The sequence below is a fragment of the Camelus bactrianus genome, chromosome 4 (assembly GCF_048773025.1).
Source record: "Camelus bactrianus isolate YW-2024 breed Bactrian camel chromosome 4, ASM4877302v1, whole genome shotgun sequence".
Taxonomy (NCBI): Eukaryota; Metazoa; Chordata; class Mammalia; order Artiodactyla; family Camelidae; genus Camelus; species Camelus bactrianus.
In genome coordinates, this window is record NC_133542.1 from 71,258,528 (window position 1) to 71,277,971 (window position 19,444).

Consider the following 19,444-nt stretch of genomic DNA (forward strand, 5'->3'; position numbering starts at 1 on the left):
TGGGCTCCCCAGCCTTCAGTTTCAAGCTGGGCAGACTCAGGAGCCCTGCCCCGCCCCCAGAGACCCAGCTGCTGAGGACCCTCTGCCCCTTCTACCTCCACCTCAGCTCCCCACCCAGGTTGACGCCTGGATCTCACCTGCCACCCTCTTCCCTGGCCAGTGGGAAGTGCAGGGAGGTGGGAGGAGGACCCAGCACACAGCAGGCGCTCAATAAAAGCTGGCTGGTATTGCACTTTATACTTTTTTAACTCATGGCTGAGCCTCTTTGCATGTCCTGATGTCTGAGAGGGAGGCGTTCCCTATCTGTGGAGAGACACAGATGGGAGGGCAGCCTAGAGGAGGAGTCAGGTGATCAGGCATCACCTTCTTAGTCTACTTCTTGGTAAAGTGGAGGTGAGAGAAGTAGTTCACTGGCGCTGGGAGGTAAAAGCATCTGGGCCTGGACCGCAGCCCACAGGGAGTGCTCACCCACTGGGGCTGTCGTGGTCATCACCAGCCTCACCCTGAGGTGGGCCCAGGCCATACCCAGGGCTGCCAAGGCCTCCCTGCCTTTGGATCTTCACCTGTGCAGTTGGAACCCCTCCCCTGGAAGTGGCTCCTCTCCTGCCCTCACCAGCGTGGCCACCAGAGAGTGCAAGGTGGCAGAACATGTACCTTGTGTCCCAGGGCGCCCTCTGCTGGTCTGGGGCCCACAACAGGAAGGGAACCTGGGGCATTTGGAACCTGCCCCTGTGCCCTGGGTTACCTGCAGCTGCTTTACCTTCTGCTCTTCTGCTTGGGAACTGCTGGCCTTCCTCCCTCCCCACCCTTACAGGATCAGGCTTCTGGGCCCAGCAGCTGTCTCCAGTGCCTGCACTCAGGCAGCCAGAGGGGTGGGGAGGTGGCTCCTTGCCTTGGTTATGGCTGCCGTGGCCTCCCCCAGCGCGGCACTGTGGCACCCCCATCTTCAAGTTTCCTTCTTCAGAGGAGCCCCTCCCCCGTGCAGCCCCGTGACTTGGTCGTGTAAGCTCCTGGGCCTGGCAGAGTCGGTCAGGCACCCCCTGGGACTGGGCTTTCCTTTGTCCCGTCCTGGGGATGAGGTCCAGCTGGCCCGGCTGTGGTTCCAGAGCCTGGCAGAGTTATGAGAAGAGCTTTGGGCCAGAGCCGTAGGATTGGTGCTTTGTTCATTCCAAGACCAAAAGTCATTGATTCTGAGTGGCTGTGACCTTGAGCAAGTCTCTTCTCCTCTTTAGGCTTCAGGCATCCCTCTCATTCATTAAAATGAACATTTATTGAGCACCTCTTATGTGCCATGTTAAGGCACTAGGGATACAGCGGTGAATAAAACTGACCAAAAAATCCCTGGCCTCGTGGAGCTGACATTCTAGCAGAGAAGTAAATGCTGGAGGGTGGTAAGTCCTATAGAACAAAATGAGGGGGGAAATATCAACTTTGATCTGAGAAGTTAACGTCTGGACAAAGACTTGAAGGTGAGGGGACAAGGTATCAGGATTTCAGAAGGAAGACCATTCTGGGCCAAGGAGCAGTGTGTGCAAACGTCCTGAGTCAGGAGGAGGACTGGCAGGTTCAAAAGGCAGTAAGGAGGCCACTGTGGCTGGAGCAGAATGAGCAAGGAGGAGCCAAGGTCTGGAGGTAATGGAGCCAATGTTGGGGCCAGAGCAGGGAGGGCTTGGAGGCCATTTTGGCTTTTACTCTGAGATAAGGAGCCGCTGGAAGGTGTAAGGCAGAGAAATGACATGGTCTAACATATTTTAACGTGATCACCCTGGTTTCTGTACTGAGAAATTAACTGTCTGTCGCTGGGTCCAGGGTAGAACTAGGGAGACACGTTAGGAGCTCATTGTGATGATCCCGGTGAGACCTGATGGTGCCTCAGACCAGGGTGTTAGCAGTAGGGATGGTGAGAAGGCAGAGCTAGCAGAATTTCAAGAGGAGAGGAGGCTTTGCAGAGGCCACTACCACCACTGGGAACCACCTCTCACTGCCTAGCCATGGTCAACCCCACTGTGTTCTTCAACATTGTTGGTGAGCCCCTGGGCTGCTTCTCCTTCGGGCTGTGTGTAGACAAAGTTCCAAAGACAGCAGAAAACTTGCATGATCTGAGCACTGGGGAGAAAGGATTTGGTTATGAGTGTCCTTCTTTCACAGAATTATTCCAGGATTTATGTGCCAGGGTGGTGACTTCACATACCATCATGGCATGGGCAGCATCCATCCATGGGGAGAAATTCGATGAGAATTTCACCCTGAAGTGCACGGGTCCTGGCATCTTGTCGGTGGCAAATGCTGGGCCCAACACAAGCAGTTGCCTGTTTCTCATCAGCGCTGCCAAGACTGAGTAGCTGCACGGCAAGCATGTAGTCTTTGGCAAAGTGAAAAAGGGCATGAACCGTGAGGCAGCCTTGGAGCACTTTGGTTCCAGGAATGGCAAGACCAGTAAGAAGCTCACCATTGCTGTCTGTGGACAACTCTAAGAAATCTGACTTGTGTTTTATCTTAAACGTCAGCCCATTTCTTCTATAGCTCAGGACAGCACCCCTCACCCTCATCTGTTCATGGCATCCTGTAATCTTTGTGCTCCTGCAAGTCCTTGGGTTCCATATTTTCCTTTCCTCCCTCCAAGTGGAGCTGGATTGCAGATTTGTTCATGATTATGAAATAAAAGCTAAACAACAAAGGAGAGAGACAGAGACAGAGCAATTGAGGATGATGTCAAAGTTTTGAGCCCAAATTACTGGAAGAATGGAAATGTCATCATCCAAAATAGAGAAGACTTCGGGGTTGGGGGAGCTTTCTTGGGGGCAGGTCAGGAGATCAGTTTTAGACATGCTGCATTTGAGATCTAGGTACAGGTATCAAGTAGGAGTTGAATACACGAGCCTGGGATTCAGAGGTCCCGTCTGGGCTGGAGATCGAAGCTTGGCATCCCCTGTCCAGACCCAGAAGTCCTGGCCCCAAATCACACATTCCACCACCAGTTACCTGCACGGCTAGTCAAAAATGCAGATTTCTGCCCGCCCCCAACACCCCCGCCCAGGGTTCTGATTCAGTAAGCTGTGGGTGAGGACTGATTGTTTCTGAACAAAACCACCTCAGATGATTCTGAGGAGCTGACAGGTTTGGGAACTGCTGCTAATTGACGTTTAGTAAAATTGACTTTGATGATTTTTCACAAGTGTAAACAGTCATGTCACCACCACAACAATGAAGATATGGAATATATACACCTCCCCAAAAGTTCCCCTGTGCCACCCAGAAAGCACTGGAGAGCACTGCTCTGTTTGCTGTCCCTGTGGTTTTGCCTTTTCTAAACTGTCATATCAATGGAATCACACAGTTTGTGGCCTTTTATGTCTGTCTTCTTTAATCCAGCATAATGTTTTATTCGGAAGTTTTACTCAAAATTGAGCTTTAAAATCTCCCCTAATACTCCATACTAGTCTCTAATCTTAATACATGCTACAAAGAATGATTTATGAAACTTTCATCAAGACTTCCAAACATCCACCAATACCTACCAGACTGCTCAGATGCTGTGTAAATATTTTGGTTTTCTCTGTATGCCCTGCTGTAAAAAAAAAGGTTGGGAAACCTTGCCCCTAGCCCCTACTGCTTATGGGAAGCTTGGGGAACTACAGGAAAGTAAGAGTGGGGAAAGTCTGGAGCAAGAACCATGTCTATTCCTCCTCACTCTCCGTGGACTGCTTCTAATCTGCTCTGCCCACCCTCACCCCTCTGCTACCCATCAAGGTCAGTATAAATGTGTGCAAACCAAGAGATGAGTTGCTTTGCTATGAGTAAGTGGTAGTAGCTTTGGCTGTTTGCGAGCTGTTTTGCCTTTTTGTCTCTCTTCCAGTTTCTTGGCCAAATTTAGAAGCTGGAGAAGAGCCCTGCCCGCAGACCTCGGTGTGGTCTTGCCAGCCCCGGCATGGGCCTTGGGGGCAGAGAAAACTGGTTTGAGTTGTCTCAGCCCTTTTTAGCTCTGTGACCTCAGGCAAGTGTCCTGATCTTTCTCTAGGCTCAGTTTTCTGTTCTGTAAAATGGGGTTACACTTGAGCCAACCCCCATGAATGTCGTGAGGATTCATTGAGCTAATGCAGGTGAGCATGTTGTCTGGATGCTGCATGGATGGTCGTTGCTATCACAATGACCCTCCAGACAATGACAGCGAATCAGGATGGATTTGGGACATCTGCTTGAGTCAGAGGAAAGAGCAGGGCTCCGGGGAGGTCCTTCTCTCTGTAAAATGCCTGTTTCCCCCTCAGTGAAATGAAGGGGCATGACTAGATTTGCCCTCTAAGATCCCTCCCTGATGGCCTGGGAGGTGCTTCTCAAACTTTAGAGTGTATCCGAATCATCTGGAAAGCTTGTTAAAACACAGATTGCCATCTACCCCCCCCACCAGTTTCTGACTCATTAAGTCTGGGGTGAGGCCTAAAGAATGTGCATTCCTTTTTTTTTTTTTTAATGCAGATAGTAGCATATTATGTTGTCATTTTTCTGTAGTGTTACCTTTAGGTTTCTACTGATTCTAAATGGTATCCTTTATTTTTCTTTTTTCAGTTTTATTAGGTAGAATTATTACAGCTTGACTGCACATATACATTATAGTGCATGTAAATACATATGTACAATATACTGCACATTTTTTTGTTTACATATATGTACTGATCATTGTTCTCAAGAACAGATTATAGCTTTAGCTTTTTAAACTTACATAGTTGTTAAAGGAATAAAGCCAACCACAAAATAAGAATCAACAGAATGCAGTAATCCAATCATAAAGGACAGTCAGATGTGCTTACACATATTCAAGAAATCAATCATCTAAGTTATAAATAATAAATAGTTCATTTTGTGTCCTTTTTTTTTTAGATTCCACATATAAGTAATATCATGTGGCATTTTTCTTTCTGTCTGATTTACTTCACTTAGAATGACGATCTCCAGGTCCATCCATGTTGCTGCAAGTGGCATTATTTTATTCTTTTTTTATGGCTGAGTAGTATTCCATATACCACATCTTATTTATCCAGTCATCTGTTGATGGACATTTGGATTGTTTCCATGTCTTGGCTACTGCAAACAGCGCTGCTATGAACATCAGGGTGCATGTATCTTTTTGGAATTTTATTTTTCTCCAGGTATATGCTCAGGAGTGGGATTGCTAGATCACATGGTAAGTCTATTTTTAATTTTTTAAGGAACCTCCATGCTGTCCTCCATCGTGGCTGCACCAAGAATGTGCATTTCTAACAATTTCCCTAGTGCTGCTGCAGGGACCCCACTTTGAGAACCGCTGCTTTGGGCTACTATGGAAACCAGGACTCTCTTCTCAGTTGAGCCCTGCATCCATCCAACCTCAAAGGCCCAGGGCCAGTAAGGGGCTGGCCAAAGGTCCAAGAGGAGCCAAGCCTTGAGAGGGCCTGGGGGAATTTTCTCTCCCTGCTGCACCCAGAACTTGAAATCTCTCAAGTCACCTGAAAGAAAAAGCCAGACCAGTTTGGGGCACAGATTCCTCCTCCCAGGGGAAGTCTTGTGGTGTTGCATCAGGGCCCTGGAGGAAGTGCTCCAGGATGGAAACAACTGGTAATTAGGCCCTTGAGCAAATGGAGAGGCTGTTCCTGAGTCTGAGGACCCGGGTGTCCTTCTGCTTTGAGTTTCACGCAGGGATAGGGCCCAGCGATGGAGCTGACAGCTCCTCCTTCACCTGTGGTTATTCCTAACTAACAAGAAAGGCCCATGTTCATCACTGAATTCAGAGAAACAGAATGAGGAAAATAAAATCACCAGTGTTAATGTTTTAAGATTGTGTCTTCTGGTTAAAAATTTTAAAAAATCTTCCTTAAACTGGATGGTGGCTCCATCAGTGTTTATCATACATCTTTAAATGGAACGTATGTATTTTGTTTGGGTTGAATTGTGTCCCCCAAAAGTTAGTATGTTGAAGCCCTAACCTCCATTATCTCAGAATGTGACTTTATTTGGAAACAGGGTTGTTGTAAATGTAATTCGTTAGGATGAAGTCATACTGGAGTAGAATGGGCCCCAAATCCACTGTAACTTATGTCCTTATAAACGGGGGAAATTTGAAGACAGACACAAATGGAGGAAACCATTTGTGGACTGGAATTCTGCTACCAAGGAACTACCAAAAGCTAGGAGCCTTCCCCCAATACCTCTCTGTTCCCCCTCTTCTGAGATTTTCCTCCTCCTCCTCATCACTGGCCTCTAGTATGTGCACGAGTGTATATATGTGTATGTGTTGAGGGGGTATGATCTCTCAGTCCTGCCCGTTCTTGGATTCTCCTTCACAAAAGCCCCAGAGAACTGCACTGGCAGGGAAGGACCCTCCTCAGATGGTGAGTAGGGAACAAAACCACAGAGGCAAAATCCTTCAGTGGGTGGGGAGGGGAAAGCTTTAATCATCTCATCTGGTCACATTAAGGGTGGTTGACTGTGTCCAAGAGAAGGCATTGGAGAAGAACCAAGCTGGGTCTATAAGGAGCCCTGTACATGAGGTGGCATATGTATTTATGCTGTGTCAGGGTCATTTGCATCTTACCATATCACTCTGAAAACCTCACTACTATCTGAACGGCTGGACGAATTTTATGGGGAAAATGACTTTTCTCTTTGTGTCAGTGTTTCTGCTCGAGTGCTTTGGCTCAGTAATAAGTCTGTGAGAACTTTTGTTGGAAAAAAAAGTGATTGGCTGTGGGTGCCTTGAAGACTTAGTGGGATGTGTTGGTCTGGTGTCCATCACACTGGGCTTAACACACAGTAGGGACTTAATAAATGTTGTTTCATTGTATGTAGGAGCACTGAGAAATGATCAAAACTCTGCATTGGAAGTGTGCACTTTTATTTAATGACTTTTTTTTTATTTTGGGGGTAGATACTTAAGTTTATTTATTCTTAGAGGAGGTACCAGGGATAGAACCTAGGACCTTCTGCTTGCTAAGCATGCGCTCTACCACTTGAGCTATACCCACCTCCCCTCTTTGCATTGGGGGTGGAAAGAGACATTTTACAGAGATGTTTGACTTAAGCCTGGAAACAAGGTTATCTTGGGCAGCAAGAAAAACATCACTTCCTCTGAAGGAGAGGCACAAGGTGGGGGAAGTTAAAGATGAGGGAGAGTAGGGAGAAGGTGAAAGGAATTCCACTGGATGGCTTTATTTTTTTCTGCGAAAAAGGAGAGTTGGAATATGGGATGGAGAAGAGGCAAAAACCTGAAAAAACCACTGTGGGGTGGGGGAGGGGTCCAGGGACAGAGAAAACAATTGCTGAGCAATATTGAGGGCTAAGCTAAGGGTGGAAGCAATGATTTGTGGATTTGATCTTTGCAGAGACTCAGGTGGTTCGGTTACAATAGGGATTGGGGATCAATCATTTAGTCAACAGGGGAAAAAATGAGCTAGTCAGAGGAATGGAGGGCTCCCTCACACTGAGGAATGAATACTGTAAGCATTTGACGGTGAGCAGGAAGGCAGAAGAATGAGTTCTGCTTGGAGAGGGGGGAGCTGGAATTTAAGATTTCAGGTGGACCTGGGGGTACATGGCCGAGGTGCGGGGAAGGTCACGGAGATGAGGATGTCAAGGAACTGAGTCTGGGCTGACTCTGAGGATGTTAAAGTCTCCCAGAATCCATGGCGGCTCTGTGAGCCACGTGACAGCGCCCCACGATTGGCTGACAGTGAAGCATAGTTGAGAAGATGGCGACTCAGCAAGAACCTCATCAGAGTAGGTCTGTGTATATATAGCGACATACAGCGTGCAGGCCAGTGAGGAGGGGACGCGGACCCTTCCTCCCACCTGGACAAAGACAGAGGGATATAGGACAGGGAGAGTCTTGAGTGGTGTAAAGAAGCGGGCTCCATGTCTGCACCAACAGGGGAGGAGAGAAGGGGCTGGATTTTCAGAAGCAGCGCTCAGCTCCGGACACTATCTTGTTCTGTGACTCTTCTCTGAGCCCAGTGTCCTAATACGTATCAGAGGGAGCGGATTAGATTTTGGGGGCTCCTTTGAGTTACGGGAACCGAGGACGACCAAAGGAAGAGTAAAAATGGCGAAGGGGGAAAGCCAGGCCTTGAACAGCGAGGCAAGCCCGGGCCAAGTCCGTCAGTGGCGTCGTGCGTCTCCATGGCGACACGACTCGTGGCCCGGAAGTGGGCGGTACCTTTGGCGGGGTGGGGCATCTCTGTGACGCCAGGGGCTGGGCCTAAATGGCGAAACCCGAGAGGCTCCCCGGGGGGTTTGAACCGGCCAATGGGCGAGCTGCCGATCGGGTGTCGGAAAAGGAGGCGGAAGCGGGGAGGAGTCGCAGCCGGGGCTGGACTGCATCCGACGCGGCGTCTCCATGGCACGACCCTGGCCTCCGACTTCAACGACTTCATAAGGAGGCGTTTCTGGGCGCAGCCGTGTCGCTCCTGGTGAGAGGCTACCGGCAGGCGGGATCCAGGACGCTCTCGGGCGTCCCGCGGCCGCCGCCAGGCCTGGTCCCCACGGGCGGGATGGCCTCCGCCGAGATCGCCGGGTCCCGCTGTCCCCCTGGGCCACCCCCACCTGCACCCTCCGGCGCGCTCGTCCGGCTCCCGTCAGAATCTGGCCCCCTGCCCCGCCCACCGGCGCGGGCCTTCTCCTCCCCCTAACGGGCGGGCCGGCCGCCTCTCTCCTCACCTGGCCACCGGCAGGGCTCTGCTCCCTCCTCTGCTGCCCTCCGGCAGGGCTTCGCCCTTCTCTCTATGGGCAGAAACTGGGCCCCTCCTGCCCGCTGGTGGGTGGTCGTCCCGCCTCTCTGCCGACGGAGACTGGCCCCGCGCCCTCTTGCCCGCCGGTGGGCGTCGCCCCGTCCCCCTCGCCCTCCCTGCGGGCCTCAGCCCGGCAGTTATTTGCCCGCTCCTCGTAGGCAGCGCTGTCCCCGGGGACCGCCTCCGGGCCGCCCGACCCGACTAGGCTCACCGGGCCAGCAGGCCTCCTGGGCGTCCCGCCCTTCTCTCTGCACTACCCGGCGTCTAACCTGCTCTAACTCGGATAGTAAATCCCAGCGGCCGCTGCTGCGCCTGGGAGGATTTTCCCTCAGCGGTCAGGGCACCCACTCGCTGCCTAGCTTCCCTTTCCCCCTGCAGCCTCCGCTCCTCCCTCCTTCAAATACTATTGGTCCTCTTGGGTATCTATTCTGCCGGGAACGCCCCTTCTCCTAGGAGACAGTTGCCCGGGCCCCGCCCCGAATATCCCTCCAGCTCTGTGTGCCTGTTCCGGCCCTCTGGGGCCCAATTGGGGCCTAGCGGTTCTCTCCCGCCCTCCTCGCATGCCAACCAGCAACTCAGGTTTCCCCTCTGGTGGCCACCCACCTTCCCTCCCTTTGTGGGGCCTGGGAGTGGTGGTCTTTTCCGTCGAAGTTCCGCCCCCCCGTCCCTCCCTGTGGAGGGGAGCTCCTACCGCCCCGCCCACCCGCCTCCTCGCAGGTCGCTCAGCCTCTCCTATCTCCCAACACTTCGGCAGGACAGTTGCTGTGCGACTTGGACAGTAGAGGAGCGCCTCCCAAGTTTTCATCCAACTGCCACCCCCAAAGCTTCCACCCTCCTCCCCTCAGAGAGGACGTTTGATGCCGGGCCCCTGAGATTCTCATTGTCAAGCCCCTCTGGGTCCCCCTGAGCAGAGCCTGCCGACCCAATTGCCCACCTTTGCGGCTTTGATGCCTAGCCATGTCTGCCTCATCCTCAGGCGGCTCCCCCAGGTACTGCTAGTTTTGGGGGCACCTCCACTGTATGGCAGGGAAAAGTGGGCAGGGGCTCCCAGGCCAGGCTCGCTGGAGGCTTCTCTTTTCAGTTTCCTTGTTCTGTGTACTGAAAATCTGGACCAAAACATTTAAAAATAATTTTTAAGAGGAGGTGGAAAATACATGCACATAATCCCAGCTCTGCCTCCCTCTGGTCCTCCCTCCTCCGTTGCCCCAGTTCTTGGTAGCAAATAAGATCACCATCATTGTCATTGGAATAGTCAGAACTTTTTTGAAAGGAGGCTAGGTATAAATAACAACAATAATGTCTGAGGTAGATGTGGCAATTAGTCAGATGTTGATGGAATCCAGGTGGTTTGATGGAAAGCCTGCTGAGGGTGAGAGCTTTCCCAAATCTATCAGCTTTAAGCGAACAGAAATGTTTTACTTGAGGGGAAAAAAAAACCCTGTCTGCTCAGATTTGGCAGTCCTTGGCTAAATAATTAGTAGCGTTCAATAATTTTTTTATCAAGGTGCAATATACATACAGCAAAATGTATGCTAAAGTATTTAAAGATTTTTATGTTGTATTATGTTTTTCCTAAAATAATGGAGGGCAAGGGCAAGGCCATATTTTGGGGCCATCAGGCAGTGGGATGGATCAAATATACTTTCCAAGTCCCTTCCCATCCTGGAATTCTGGGAGGTGCTGCGGCCAAATTTTGGAGATTAAACTTTTGCTTTATTTGCAAATTTGGTGATGGGGCTGTTTATGTATAAGCAAGATGGATTACAAGTGGTATTAAAAAAATTAAACAAAAATAACTCCACTTCATAGGTGCTTAAAGGATAGCAAGTGGAATACTTGGGGAAATAGTCATTTTTCATCCTCTCAATTGAATAATTGTATGAATATGAGCCACAGAGACTTTGTTCCTGAGCCTATTGCTCTGTCTTTTCATGTCGTCATTCGCTGAGCATTGCTCCAGGCACTGCCCTGGGCTCTTTCACACTTGGCCAGACTAGGATGTTGGCTGTTGCTCACATGCTGCCTGCTTTTTGTCCTCTGACAGACAGGGTGACAGCTGGGCTTTTCAGCAAAAGGTCACAATACGTGTGATGCGATGGCAGGTTAAAAGACTAGCCCTGCGAGTGCCCATCACCCCGTTTCCATCCCCCTGCTGGGCACACCATGAGTGTTTGGTGCTCGTGTAAAGGGAGCCAAGTAATTCCAGACTGGTTCTCCTAGCTGCGGACGTGTTAGCCACCATATGTAGTACATAACTTCGGGAGATCTAAGAAATAGAAGAGCCCTAGTTTTCTGCTTATAATCTGGTTCTTGTGCCTGGGTACAGGTTTCCATCGTGTGGGAAGAACGGAGTAACGAGTCTCACGCAGAAAAAGGTCTTGAGGACACCTTGTGGCGCACCCAGTGTGACTGTGACGGTAGGTGATGTGCGCCTGGAGCAGCCCTCCAGTCTGCGGCCCCGCCAAAAACCGCTTCCGCGGGCATCACTGTGTCTTGGCGCTTTGTTAGATGCCTTCATGCATAGCCTGCTGATTGATTAGATTTTGGTTTTGCCTTTGGTCAGGCTGCCGGGTGTGAGGAGGTTGTCTTACCCTAATTCTTCCAGACAAATTTCGAAAATCTCAAAATAGACTATCAAAAAAAAAAAAAAAGTAAAAAAAAATGAGGGGAGATTGCTAGCTGGTGGTGGTGGGTGAGGGGGTCTGTGTTCTGCCCTGCTTATGTTGTCTTCAGAGTACACAACCTTCTCATCTCGGCATTTCCTCCAGCTTTCTGTCTTCATCGTCTTCATCATCTTTTACCTTCCTGTTGCTCGATTTCTTTTGCACCCTAACTGTTTTATGTGTTTCCCATGCTAATCTGCACGCCAGTTCAGATTCCAGTGTAGAAGGAGTCACCTGTTTCCCTGCTGTGCTGTGCTAAATCTCAGGAGGCTTGGGAGGAGACTCAGCTCTGAACACCCAGTCGCCTGGGTTTGGGCTCCTTGGTAGAACTTGCGGGTCTTGCAGTCCCTTCTCTTGAGCAGACTAGCACCTCCCTGGTGGTCTTCAGCTGGGATCTCTGCACGAGCCTGCTGAGTGGCTCCCGCCTTGCTTCCTGCCTGCATGCCAGTAGTCCTGGTCGCTGTCCTGCTCGCTTGGTGGCTAGGCTTTCAGTGGCCCCCAGAGGCTGTGAGCTGTTTTTCATGCCCAGTTTACTCATCCACAGATCAACCTTTTTTGTGTTGTCCTCCCCTGCCTGCCAGAAGCGAACCATGAAGGACCGCTCTTCAACTCCCCCCTTACATGTTCACGTGGATGAGAACACCCCTGTCCACGTCCACATTAAAAAACTCCCGAAACCATCAGCGACCAACAGCCAGGTAGGAGCATGCCAGGGGGGCGAGGTGGAGGCTGTGGAGCAGGGTGATAGCTCCCAGCTTAGCTTCCTCGCGCCTCTAACTCCAGAGGTTTGCAAGACAAGTGCTCGCTGTCTGAGGTCAGTCACCTGGTTGGAAGGTAGGCAGGACTGTCATCCAGAAATGGCAGCAGTAGCCTTAGTCAGAAGAGGCTCCCCTGCAGAGTTGGAAGCGGATGCCACCAGAGTGACGCCACGGCCAACTGGGTGGGGAAGTGACCCTGGGTTTGTCCCTTTCCACAGAAATCTCATAAGCGCGGAATGAAAGGGGACACCGTGAATGTACGGCGGAGTGTCCGGGTGAAAACCAAGGTACCTTGGATGCCCCCTGGAAAATCATCCACCCGGCATGTGGGATGCAAGTGGGAGGTAGGCTCATTCTTGTTCAGGCTTTTCTTCTCGGATTGGTCAGGTTCTAGCAAGCCTTACACTCGGTATGGTTCAGGGTCGGCCGTAGCTCTCAGAGACATCCCAGCGGGTCCTGCTTACTGAGCGCCTTGCTAAACCCTGAAAGTACGGGAATCTTCTTGAGTCCTTCCAACACTGCGATGTGGTAGGTCCCAGTGTGCAGATGAGGAAACCAAGGCTCAGAGAGGTTAAGTCTCACAGAGAGTCACAGAGCTGGAGTTAGGACTCAGGGGTGTCTCATTCCAGAGGCTGTTCTTGTAGCTTCTCTGATTTGTACATGAGGAGCTACACGTCTTGCCCCACGTAACCATGACGTCTGAGGCATAATTTAAAAATAAATACCAAAACGTACATATCCAAGAAAGCATTGCCTCTTTTGTGGTCGCCCATAAGAGACCATGCACGAACTCCATAGATATCATCAAAACTACTGGCACAACCTCCTGAGGAATAATTGCCTTCAGTATTAGTTGTCAAGGTGCCAAGGGAACTGTTGTCTTGTTTTAGCCATACCTCAATAAGTTTTGCTTGTCCATCCATCCATCTGTGCAGTAATTTCTTACAAAAAAATCTGTGCATTTCTTGAGACGCTGCTGGGCTTTGGAGTTATAGCTGCAAACTGGCAGACATTCCCTCCTTATGCTTACATTCTAGTCAATTGCAGTGAAAAAAAACCCAGTGATAAGACAAGGCCTTTTGGCTGTGTTTTAGACAAAGATCTCATTGTTGGGACTACTAGAGGGCTTGAGACTACTGTCAGCCCTCCAAATCCGCAGGTTCCACATCTGCGGACGCAACCAATGGCAGATTGAAAAACATCCACACACTCACACACACACACAAAATCCAGAAAGTTTCAAAAAGCAAAACTTGAATATGTGCTGGCAACTGTTTACATAGCATTTATATTGCACTAGGTATTGTAAATAATGTAGAGATAATTTAAAGTATACAGGAGGATGTGCATAGGTTATGTGTGAAAACACTACACCGTTTTGTATAAGGGCTTTGAGCATCCTCGGATTTTGGTATCTGTGAGGGTCCTGGAACAAATCCTTGTGGATACCGAGGGACAGCTGTACCTTAAGATGTTGATACCTGATCTATTTTGAAAGGTTCATTATTTTTCTGATAGCTTATTACTTTTAAAATTAGAAATAACAGTAATTACTCTGAAGTTTATAGTCATACTCCATGCTCTTGACTCCCTGATGTACCATTTTATCCCTAAAAGACAAAGGAAGTATGGGTATTCTAGGGAAATGGAAAGTGTCTGCATATCTCTCTATATTAACGTACAAGGAAGGTTGGAATTAAAATGCTTTCTTAAATTTTTTACTATGTGTACCTCACTAATAATCAGTGAAATGTACATTAAAAACAACTGTATTTTAGAAAAAAACAACAAACTAGCATTTTTATTGAATGGAAAAAAAGTTGAAAAGGTTACCAAAATCTCGTGTTGACAAGTGTATGGGGTATGAATGAATCTCTTCAGACAGTTTTGAGAGGATTGTGAAACCGACTCAGTGTTTCTGGAGGCAGTTTGGTGGTGACTGCTTAAACATGGATTCTCTAGTTTTACACTTGGGAACTGATTCTAAAAAATTCACTGGAAAATACAGGGACCTGGGTATAAGAATGTTTGCTACAGCACTGTTTGCAATAGAGAAAAATTAAAAGCAACCTAAATGTCTGTCAGGAGGGTATTGGTTAAATCATGACACATCCGTACGATGGAATATCATGCAACCACGACAAGATCGAGCTAGACAGTTCTACGTGATAACGAAGCACAGAGAGGCGCAGCACAGAGAGTTTGGTTCTATTTGCGCAGAAAATGGTGTCTGTGTGTCCATGTGCATATGGGTATGTTTGTATGTGCAAACATTTTCTGGGATGATCTGCAAGAAGTGGTAACCGTGATTACCTCTGTGTGTGGGAGGCTTTAATGCTTCATGTTTTTATGGTCTGCTTGAATTTCTTTTTTTTTAATTTAAAAAAAATTTTTTTGGTATATGTATATTTACTGACGTATAGACAGTTTACAGTGTTGTGTCAGTTTCTGGTGTACAGCACAGTGCTTCAGTCGTACATGAACATACATATATTCATTTTCATATTCTTTTTCACCATAAGTTACTACAGGATATTGAATATAGTTCCCTGTGCTGCTTGAATTTCTTTATAACAAATTTGCTATATTTTATCACTTAAAATGCTTTTTTAAAAAGGAAAAGACTTGGTAGTTTTCAAAAGGTACATATAAGTTATGGTGTTATGAAAATGGACTTCCTGTTGACATGGGTCGCTTGGAGCTGTGGTGGTTCCCTCTGGAAAGCTCAATGCCTCTTCCAGTCCTGGGGCCACAGAACCCTAGAAATGGAGGGGCCCAGAGATGTGACTTGCCGGCTCTCAAGCAATAGCTGTCTTTCATGCTGTCCTCTGTGGCCAGTCCCTTTCCACTTTTCAGTGGCCCTCCCTGTTCCCCGGAGGCCCCAGCCTGGCCCTTCCATTACGGGCGAGAGAAAAAATCGGAGGAGGAGAAAGTTTGTGGTGGAGCTGGACATGGGCCCTAGAAGTTGCTAGGTGCACATAGGGACTCTTGTCAATTTTTAAAACCCCTTTTGTTACATAAGCTGATCTCTGGGAGAAAGCAGGTCTGGGTTTTTCCTCCCCTCCATTAATAAATAAATAATCTCTTTTTATGACAGAAAGTTGAAAATACAGAAAAATAGACAATCACCTGTAATTCTACTCCTCTAATCTGGCTGCTATTAAGTTTTAAAAACATTTTGCTAGAAACTGTAGGATAGTACATGCATTGGAAGTGTGTCGCTTGGTGAATTATTTTTTTTCCTTTTTTTGGTGGGGGATAATTAGGTTTATTTGTTAATGTTTAGAGGAGGTTCTGGGAATTGAACCCAGGACCTCATTCATGCTAAGCATGCGCTCTACCACTTGAGCTACACCCTCCCCCTTGGTGAATTTTTACAAACAGAACATACTTGTATAACTACCACCCAGCTCCAGACGCAACATCACTAGCTTCCCCAGAAGCTCCTCTCTGGTCCTGCTCCTGTCACTGCCATCCCCAAGGATAACTTCTCTCCTGAAACTATTAATATTTTGGTACCTTTACTATCACTTTTTCCTATGCAGTTTTTTTTTTAAATTGTGATCATACTGTCTGTATATTTTTCTCTTGTCCTCCTTTTAAACATTAAAAATAACTTTTTTTTCTTATAAAAGCAATGAATAGTCATTGTTGAAAAATTAGAAAGTCTAAACGAGCACTAGGAAGAAAGTAAAAAGCACCTGGAATCCCACCACCATGAGAAGACTCATGTAACTTCTAGGTGCAAACTTTCCTGATCCTTCCTTGTGAATAGCCTCTTTCTTTTGATTTTTGTTAACAGTTGGATTATATTTACTCACTGTTGTATAATATTCTTTTTCCCACATATTTTGACTATACATTGCATATTATTTTTAAGGCATTATTCCATTGTGTGTACATTTGTGAACTGTTAAGTATTTAACCAATACTATCTTGTTATATATACTTAACTGTATCCTAGCCTTGAATTTAAATATTGATTCATATTCTTAGATATTCTTGATAAATCCCTGGAAATAGAATTGCTGGGACAAAGGGCACATACGTTTTTTAAATTGCACCCTATGAGTCTTACTTGTTTGAGATAACAGTTCCACCCGCACTGGCCATTTTTCTTTTATTCCTGATAGCTATCATCTTTCCCTGGAAATTGGCAGAGAAGTTTAGCTACCTCAGCTTAAGAGGAGCAAAGAACTGTGCAAATAATGAGAAATAACAATTACTTAATGTACCGGAATAAATTTATAGAGTGAGAATGAAGTTCAGTAGAACAAAACCCCATGGAAACATTGGTCCCTAGATTAGAATATCTTTTTGAAGTCTTAAAAGTAAAGTGTTATAAGGCTTTATATAAATTCTTCTGAGGGGCACATATGTTAAATTTTTTTTGTTATGCTGATGTATTTAAGTATATTTCCCAGACATACCATTCTAACCATAAATTATTCAATATGCATTTGTAATAATGTTTTCTCCATAACCAAAATAACGGTGATTAGTCCTGAAAATTTCATTTCTTTTTTTAAACTTCATTTCTTAATATCATATAATATTCAATATTCAGGTTTCCCCACTTGTCCTTAAAATACCTTTCAAAGATTTGTGTGCCTTTGTGGCTATCCACTATCATGTATTCACGTTCATTTAAAAGACTTTTTTAAAAAGTCTTTAAAAGACATATCTTACGTCTACCCTAGGTATATGAAAATATCTATTGCCCCAAACTTTTGCCAACTTTGGGAATTACAGTTTTTGCCAATTTGTTATACCCTTCGTTTTAAAGTTGGCGTTGTAACACAGGCTTTTTATTTGTATGTTAGAATATCTTCAAAAACATCATTTAAACAAGGGGTAGGTAATGAGTATTCTTCCTCCTGGGGTCCCTGTGGTTGCCTGTTGGCAGTTTTAGCTCTTCCTGCCTCTTGTGGACAGCCAGGTGTGGTGGAACCAATGGTTGCAGTTCTGTCTTACGAGATCATGTGTCTCTCCCTCCTCTACATCAGAATCCACCCCATTGCCTGGAGATCACGCCACCGTCTTCAGAAAAGCTAGTCTCAGTGATGCGGTTAAGTGACCTCTCTACAGAAGATGATGACTCGGGTCATTGTAAAATGAACCGTTATGATAAGAAGATTGACAGTCTCATGAATGCGGTTGGTTGTCTCAAGTCTGAGGTGAGGGAGTGGGGGGCTGGGACAGCTAGTGTCCCGAGGACGTGCGGGACTCCCCAGGTGGGTTCTTGGTGGACACCTCCTGGCTGCCTCTGCAGGCCTCTCAGGGCTTCAGATGCCTCTGGGGAGGTAGCTGGGGCAACCTGGGGCCCCTCTCCATCAAGAACTTAGCCCGGTTCTGGCCCTGACCTTGTCTGGTGCTCTGTATGGATGCCCTGGTTTGGTTTTTTGCAAAAGTAAATGAAGCCAGTGGTATTATTGTCTCTATTTTGGAGATAAAGTGGCTGGGACACTGGGGCTTCTGTCTTCCATTTTCTACAAAATTTTAAAAAACCAAAAAAAAAAAAAAAAAAAAAACCCAAAACAAAAAAACAGGAAACAAAACCCCAAAGAGGCGAAGGAGGCTTGTCCTCAGTTGCTGGGCTGTGCCTTTGGATGGACGTGGCAATCTAATTGGAAACAACCTGGAAGCCCAAGGTCCCCAACTAGGAAGTTGGTAGAGCTGCCATGGAATCCAGGTCTTGGTTGTTAACATGGCCTGTGTTTTTAATCCATCCCTTCGCCTGGACCCCGTGGGCCCTCCTGGAGAACCTGGCGCTGACTGCCTGGCAACAGGCCCGCCTTTCTCCACAGCCCAAGGGACAGGGCCTTTCTGTGACCTCTCCTCCTGTGGTGTGCCAGCTGAACCACGGTTTGTATCCTGGCTCTGTCCTTAACCAGAGAGTCACTCAGGCTCTCTGTGCCCCCATCCCTCAGTAATGAGGAATTGAGAGGAACAGTGTCTTCCCAGAGTCTTTGTGATGATAGGGACTGAGATTGTGTCCCTGAGGCCCTCAGTACCACGTAGCGTGCAATCAGAGGTGCCCTCCGCTTGGTCCAAAGCAGCAGGCCTAGAGACTTGGCAGAGAGGAGCCACCTCCCCTCAGTGGCCCCTGCCTGCGTGCCCCTGCACAGGTCAAGATGCAGAAGGGAGAGCGCCAGATGGCCAAAAGGTTCCTGGAGGAACGCAAGGAGGAGCTGGAGGAGGTGGCCCAGGAGCTGGCCGAGACGGAACACGAGAACACGGTGCTGAGGCACAACATCGAGCGCATCAAGGAGGAGAAGGACTTCACCATGTAAGGCGGCCCTGACGGGCGGGCTCCCTCCTGTCGGGCTGCCTCCTGTCGGGCTGCCTGAGCCCTGCGGATGGAAGGCAGGGGAGGTGGCGGCCCAGGCCCCGTTCCCAGGTTGTAGGGCTCAACACAGTCCCCGATACTCTCAGGACTCCCAGTGAGAGAAGCCTTTCTGGGAAAAACAGACCAGTGCTGCAGGAGGGTTCGGAGCTTGGCCGTCGGTGCTGGGAAGAAGACATTCTAGGGGGTGGGAACCTCTCGTGGGAAGGCCCCAAGGTGGGAGGAGTTTGGGGCTGAGAGATGGAAAGCAGGCCAGGGCGAGGAGAGAGGGTGGGCAGAGGGCGAAAGGTGCCACAGAGGTTGGCAGGAGCGGGCTCTTGGTGGCACTTTGAGGGGTTTCCAGTGCGGGGAGGGAGAGGAGGGCTCGAAAATGGTCCTGAAGACGATGGTTAGACGCCCATGGCAGTGGCTGGGGACAGAGGTGATGCTAGTTTCTGTCTGAGAGACAGCAGGTGATATAATGTCGCCTGGGATGGAGGCCCTGATCTGGGGCCCAGGTGGCCTTCTAGAAGGCCGCTTAGGCCAGAAGGGCCATCCCTGCCCCCTCCCCCACCTTTCCCTGACCAGGAGATAGATAAACCTCGCAGGGCATTGTGAGGCGAGCCTCGGAGCTCTGGGCGGGCAGAGGCCTGAGAGGGCTCACAGAGCCCTATTCTCTCTGGCCCCAGGCTTCAGAAGAAACACCTCCAGCAGGAGAAGGAGTGCCTCATGTCCAAGCTGGTGGAGGCTGAAATGGATGGGGCTGCCGCTGCCAAACAAGTCATGGCCCTGAAGGACACCATCGGGAAACTGAAGACAGTAGGTGGCCAGCAGAAGCACCCAGCCCTGGGGCTGGGCCCAGAGAGGGCAGCTGCAAACTGTGGTGGGGTCTTTACACAGTCATCATGCTGACTATGACATCTTCAGGCCAGGGCAGGGCACACT

General features: G+C 48.5%; 1 protein-coding gene and 1 pseudogene across 8 annotated transcripts in view; both read left to right on the top strand.

The window, feature by feature from the left end:
• The first annotated feature begins 1,989 nt into the window (after positions 1-1,989).
• Positions 1,990-2,474, top strand: LOC123615718 (peptidyl-prolyl cis-trans isomerase A pseudogene; annotated as a pseudogene).
• A 5,272-nt stretch (positions 2,475-7,746) lies between these two features.
• ODF2 (outer dense fiber of sperm tails 2) overlaps positions 7,747-19,444 on the top strand; it is a 32,808-nt gene continuing 21,110 nt past the window's right edge. The window contains exons 1-7 of one of the 8 annotated variants that reach the window (XM_045513872.2): positions 7,747-8,435; positions 11,080-11,170; positions 11,998-12,114; positions 12,393-12,518; positions 17,181-17,351; positions 18,303-18,463; positions 19,189-19,318. In XM_045513872.2, coding sequence (XP_045369828.2) covers positions 8,146-8,435; positions 11,080-11,170; positions 11,998-12,114; positions 12,393-12,518; positions 17,181-17,351; positions 18,303-18,463; positions 19,189-19,318 — 1,086 coding nt within the window. In that variant the 5' untranslated portion in view covers positions 7,747-8,145. Of the gene's footprint in view, positions 8,436-9,554; positions 9,743-11,074; positions 11,171-11,960; positions 12,115-12,392; positions 12,519-17,180; positions 17,352-18,302; positions 18,464-19,188; positions 19,319-19,444 lie in introns of those variants that run through there. The other 7 variants (XM_045513874.2, XM_010951195.3, XM_045513870.2 and 4 more) reach the window with 7 other exon arrangements.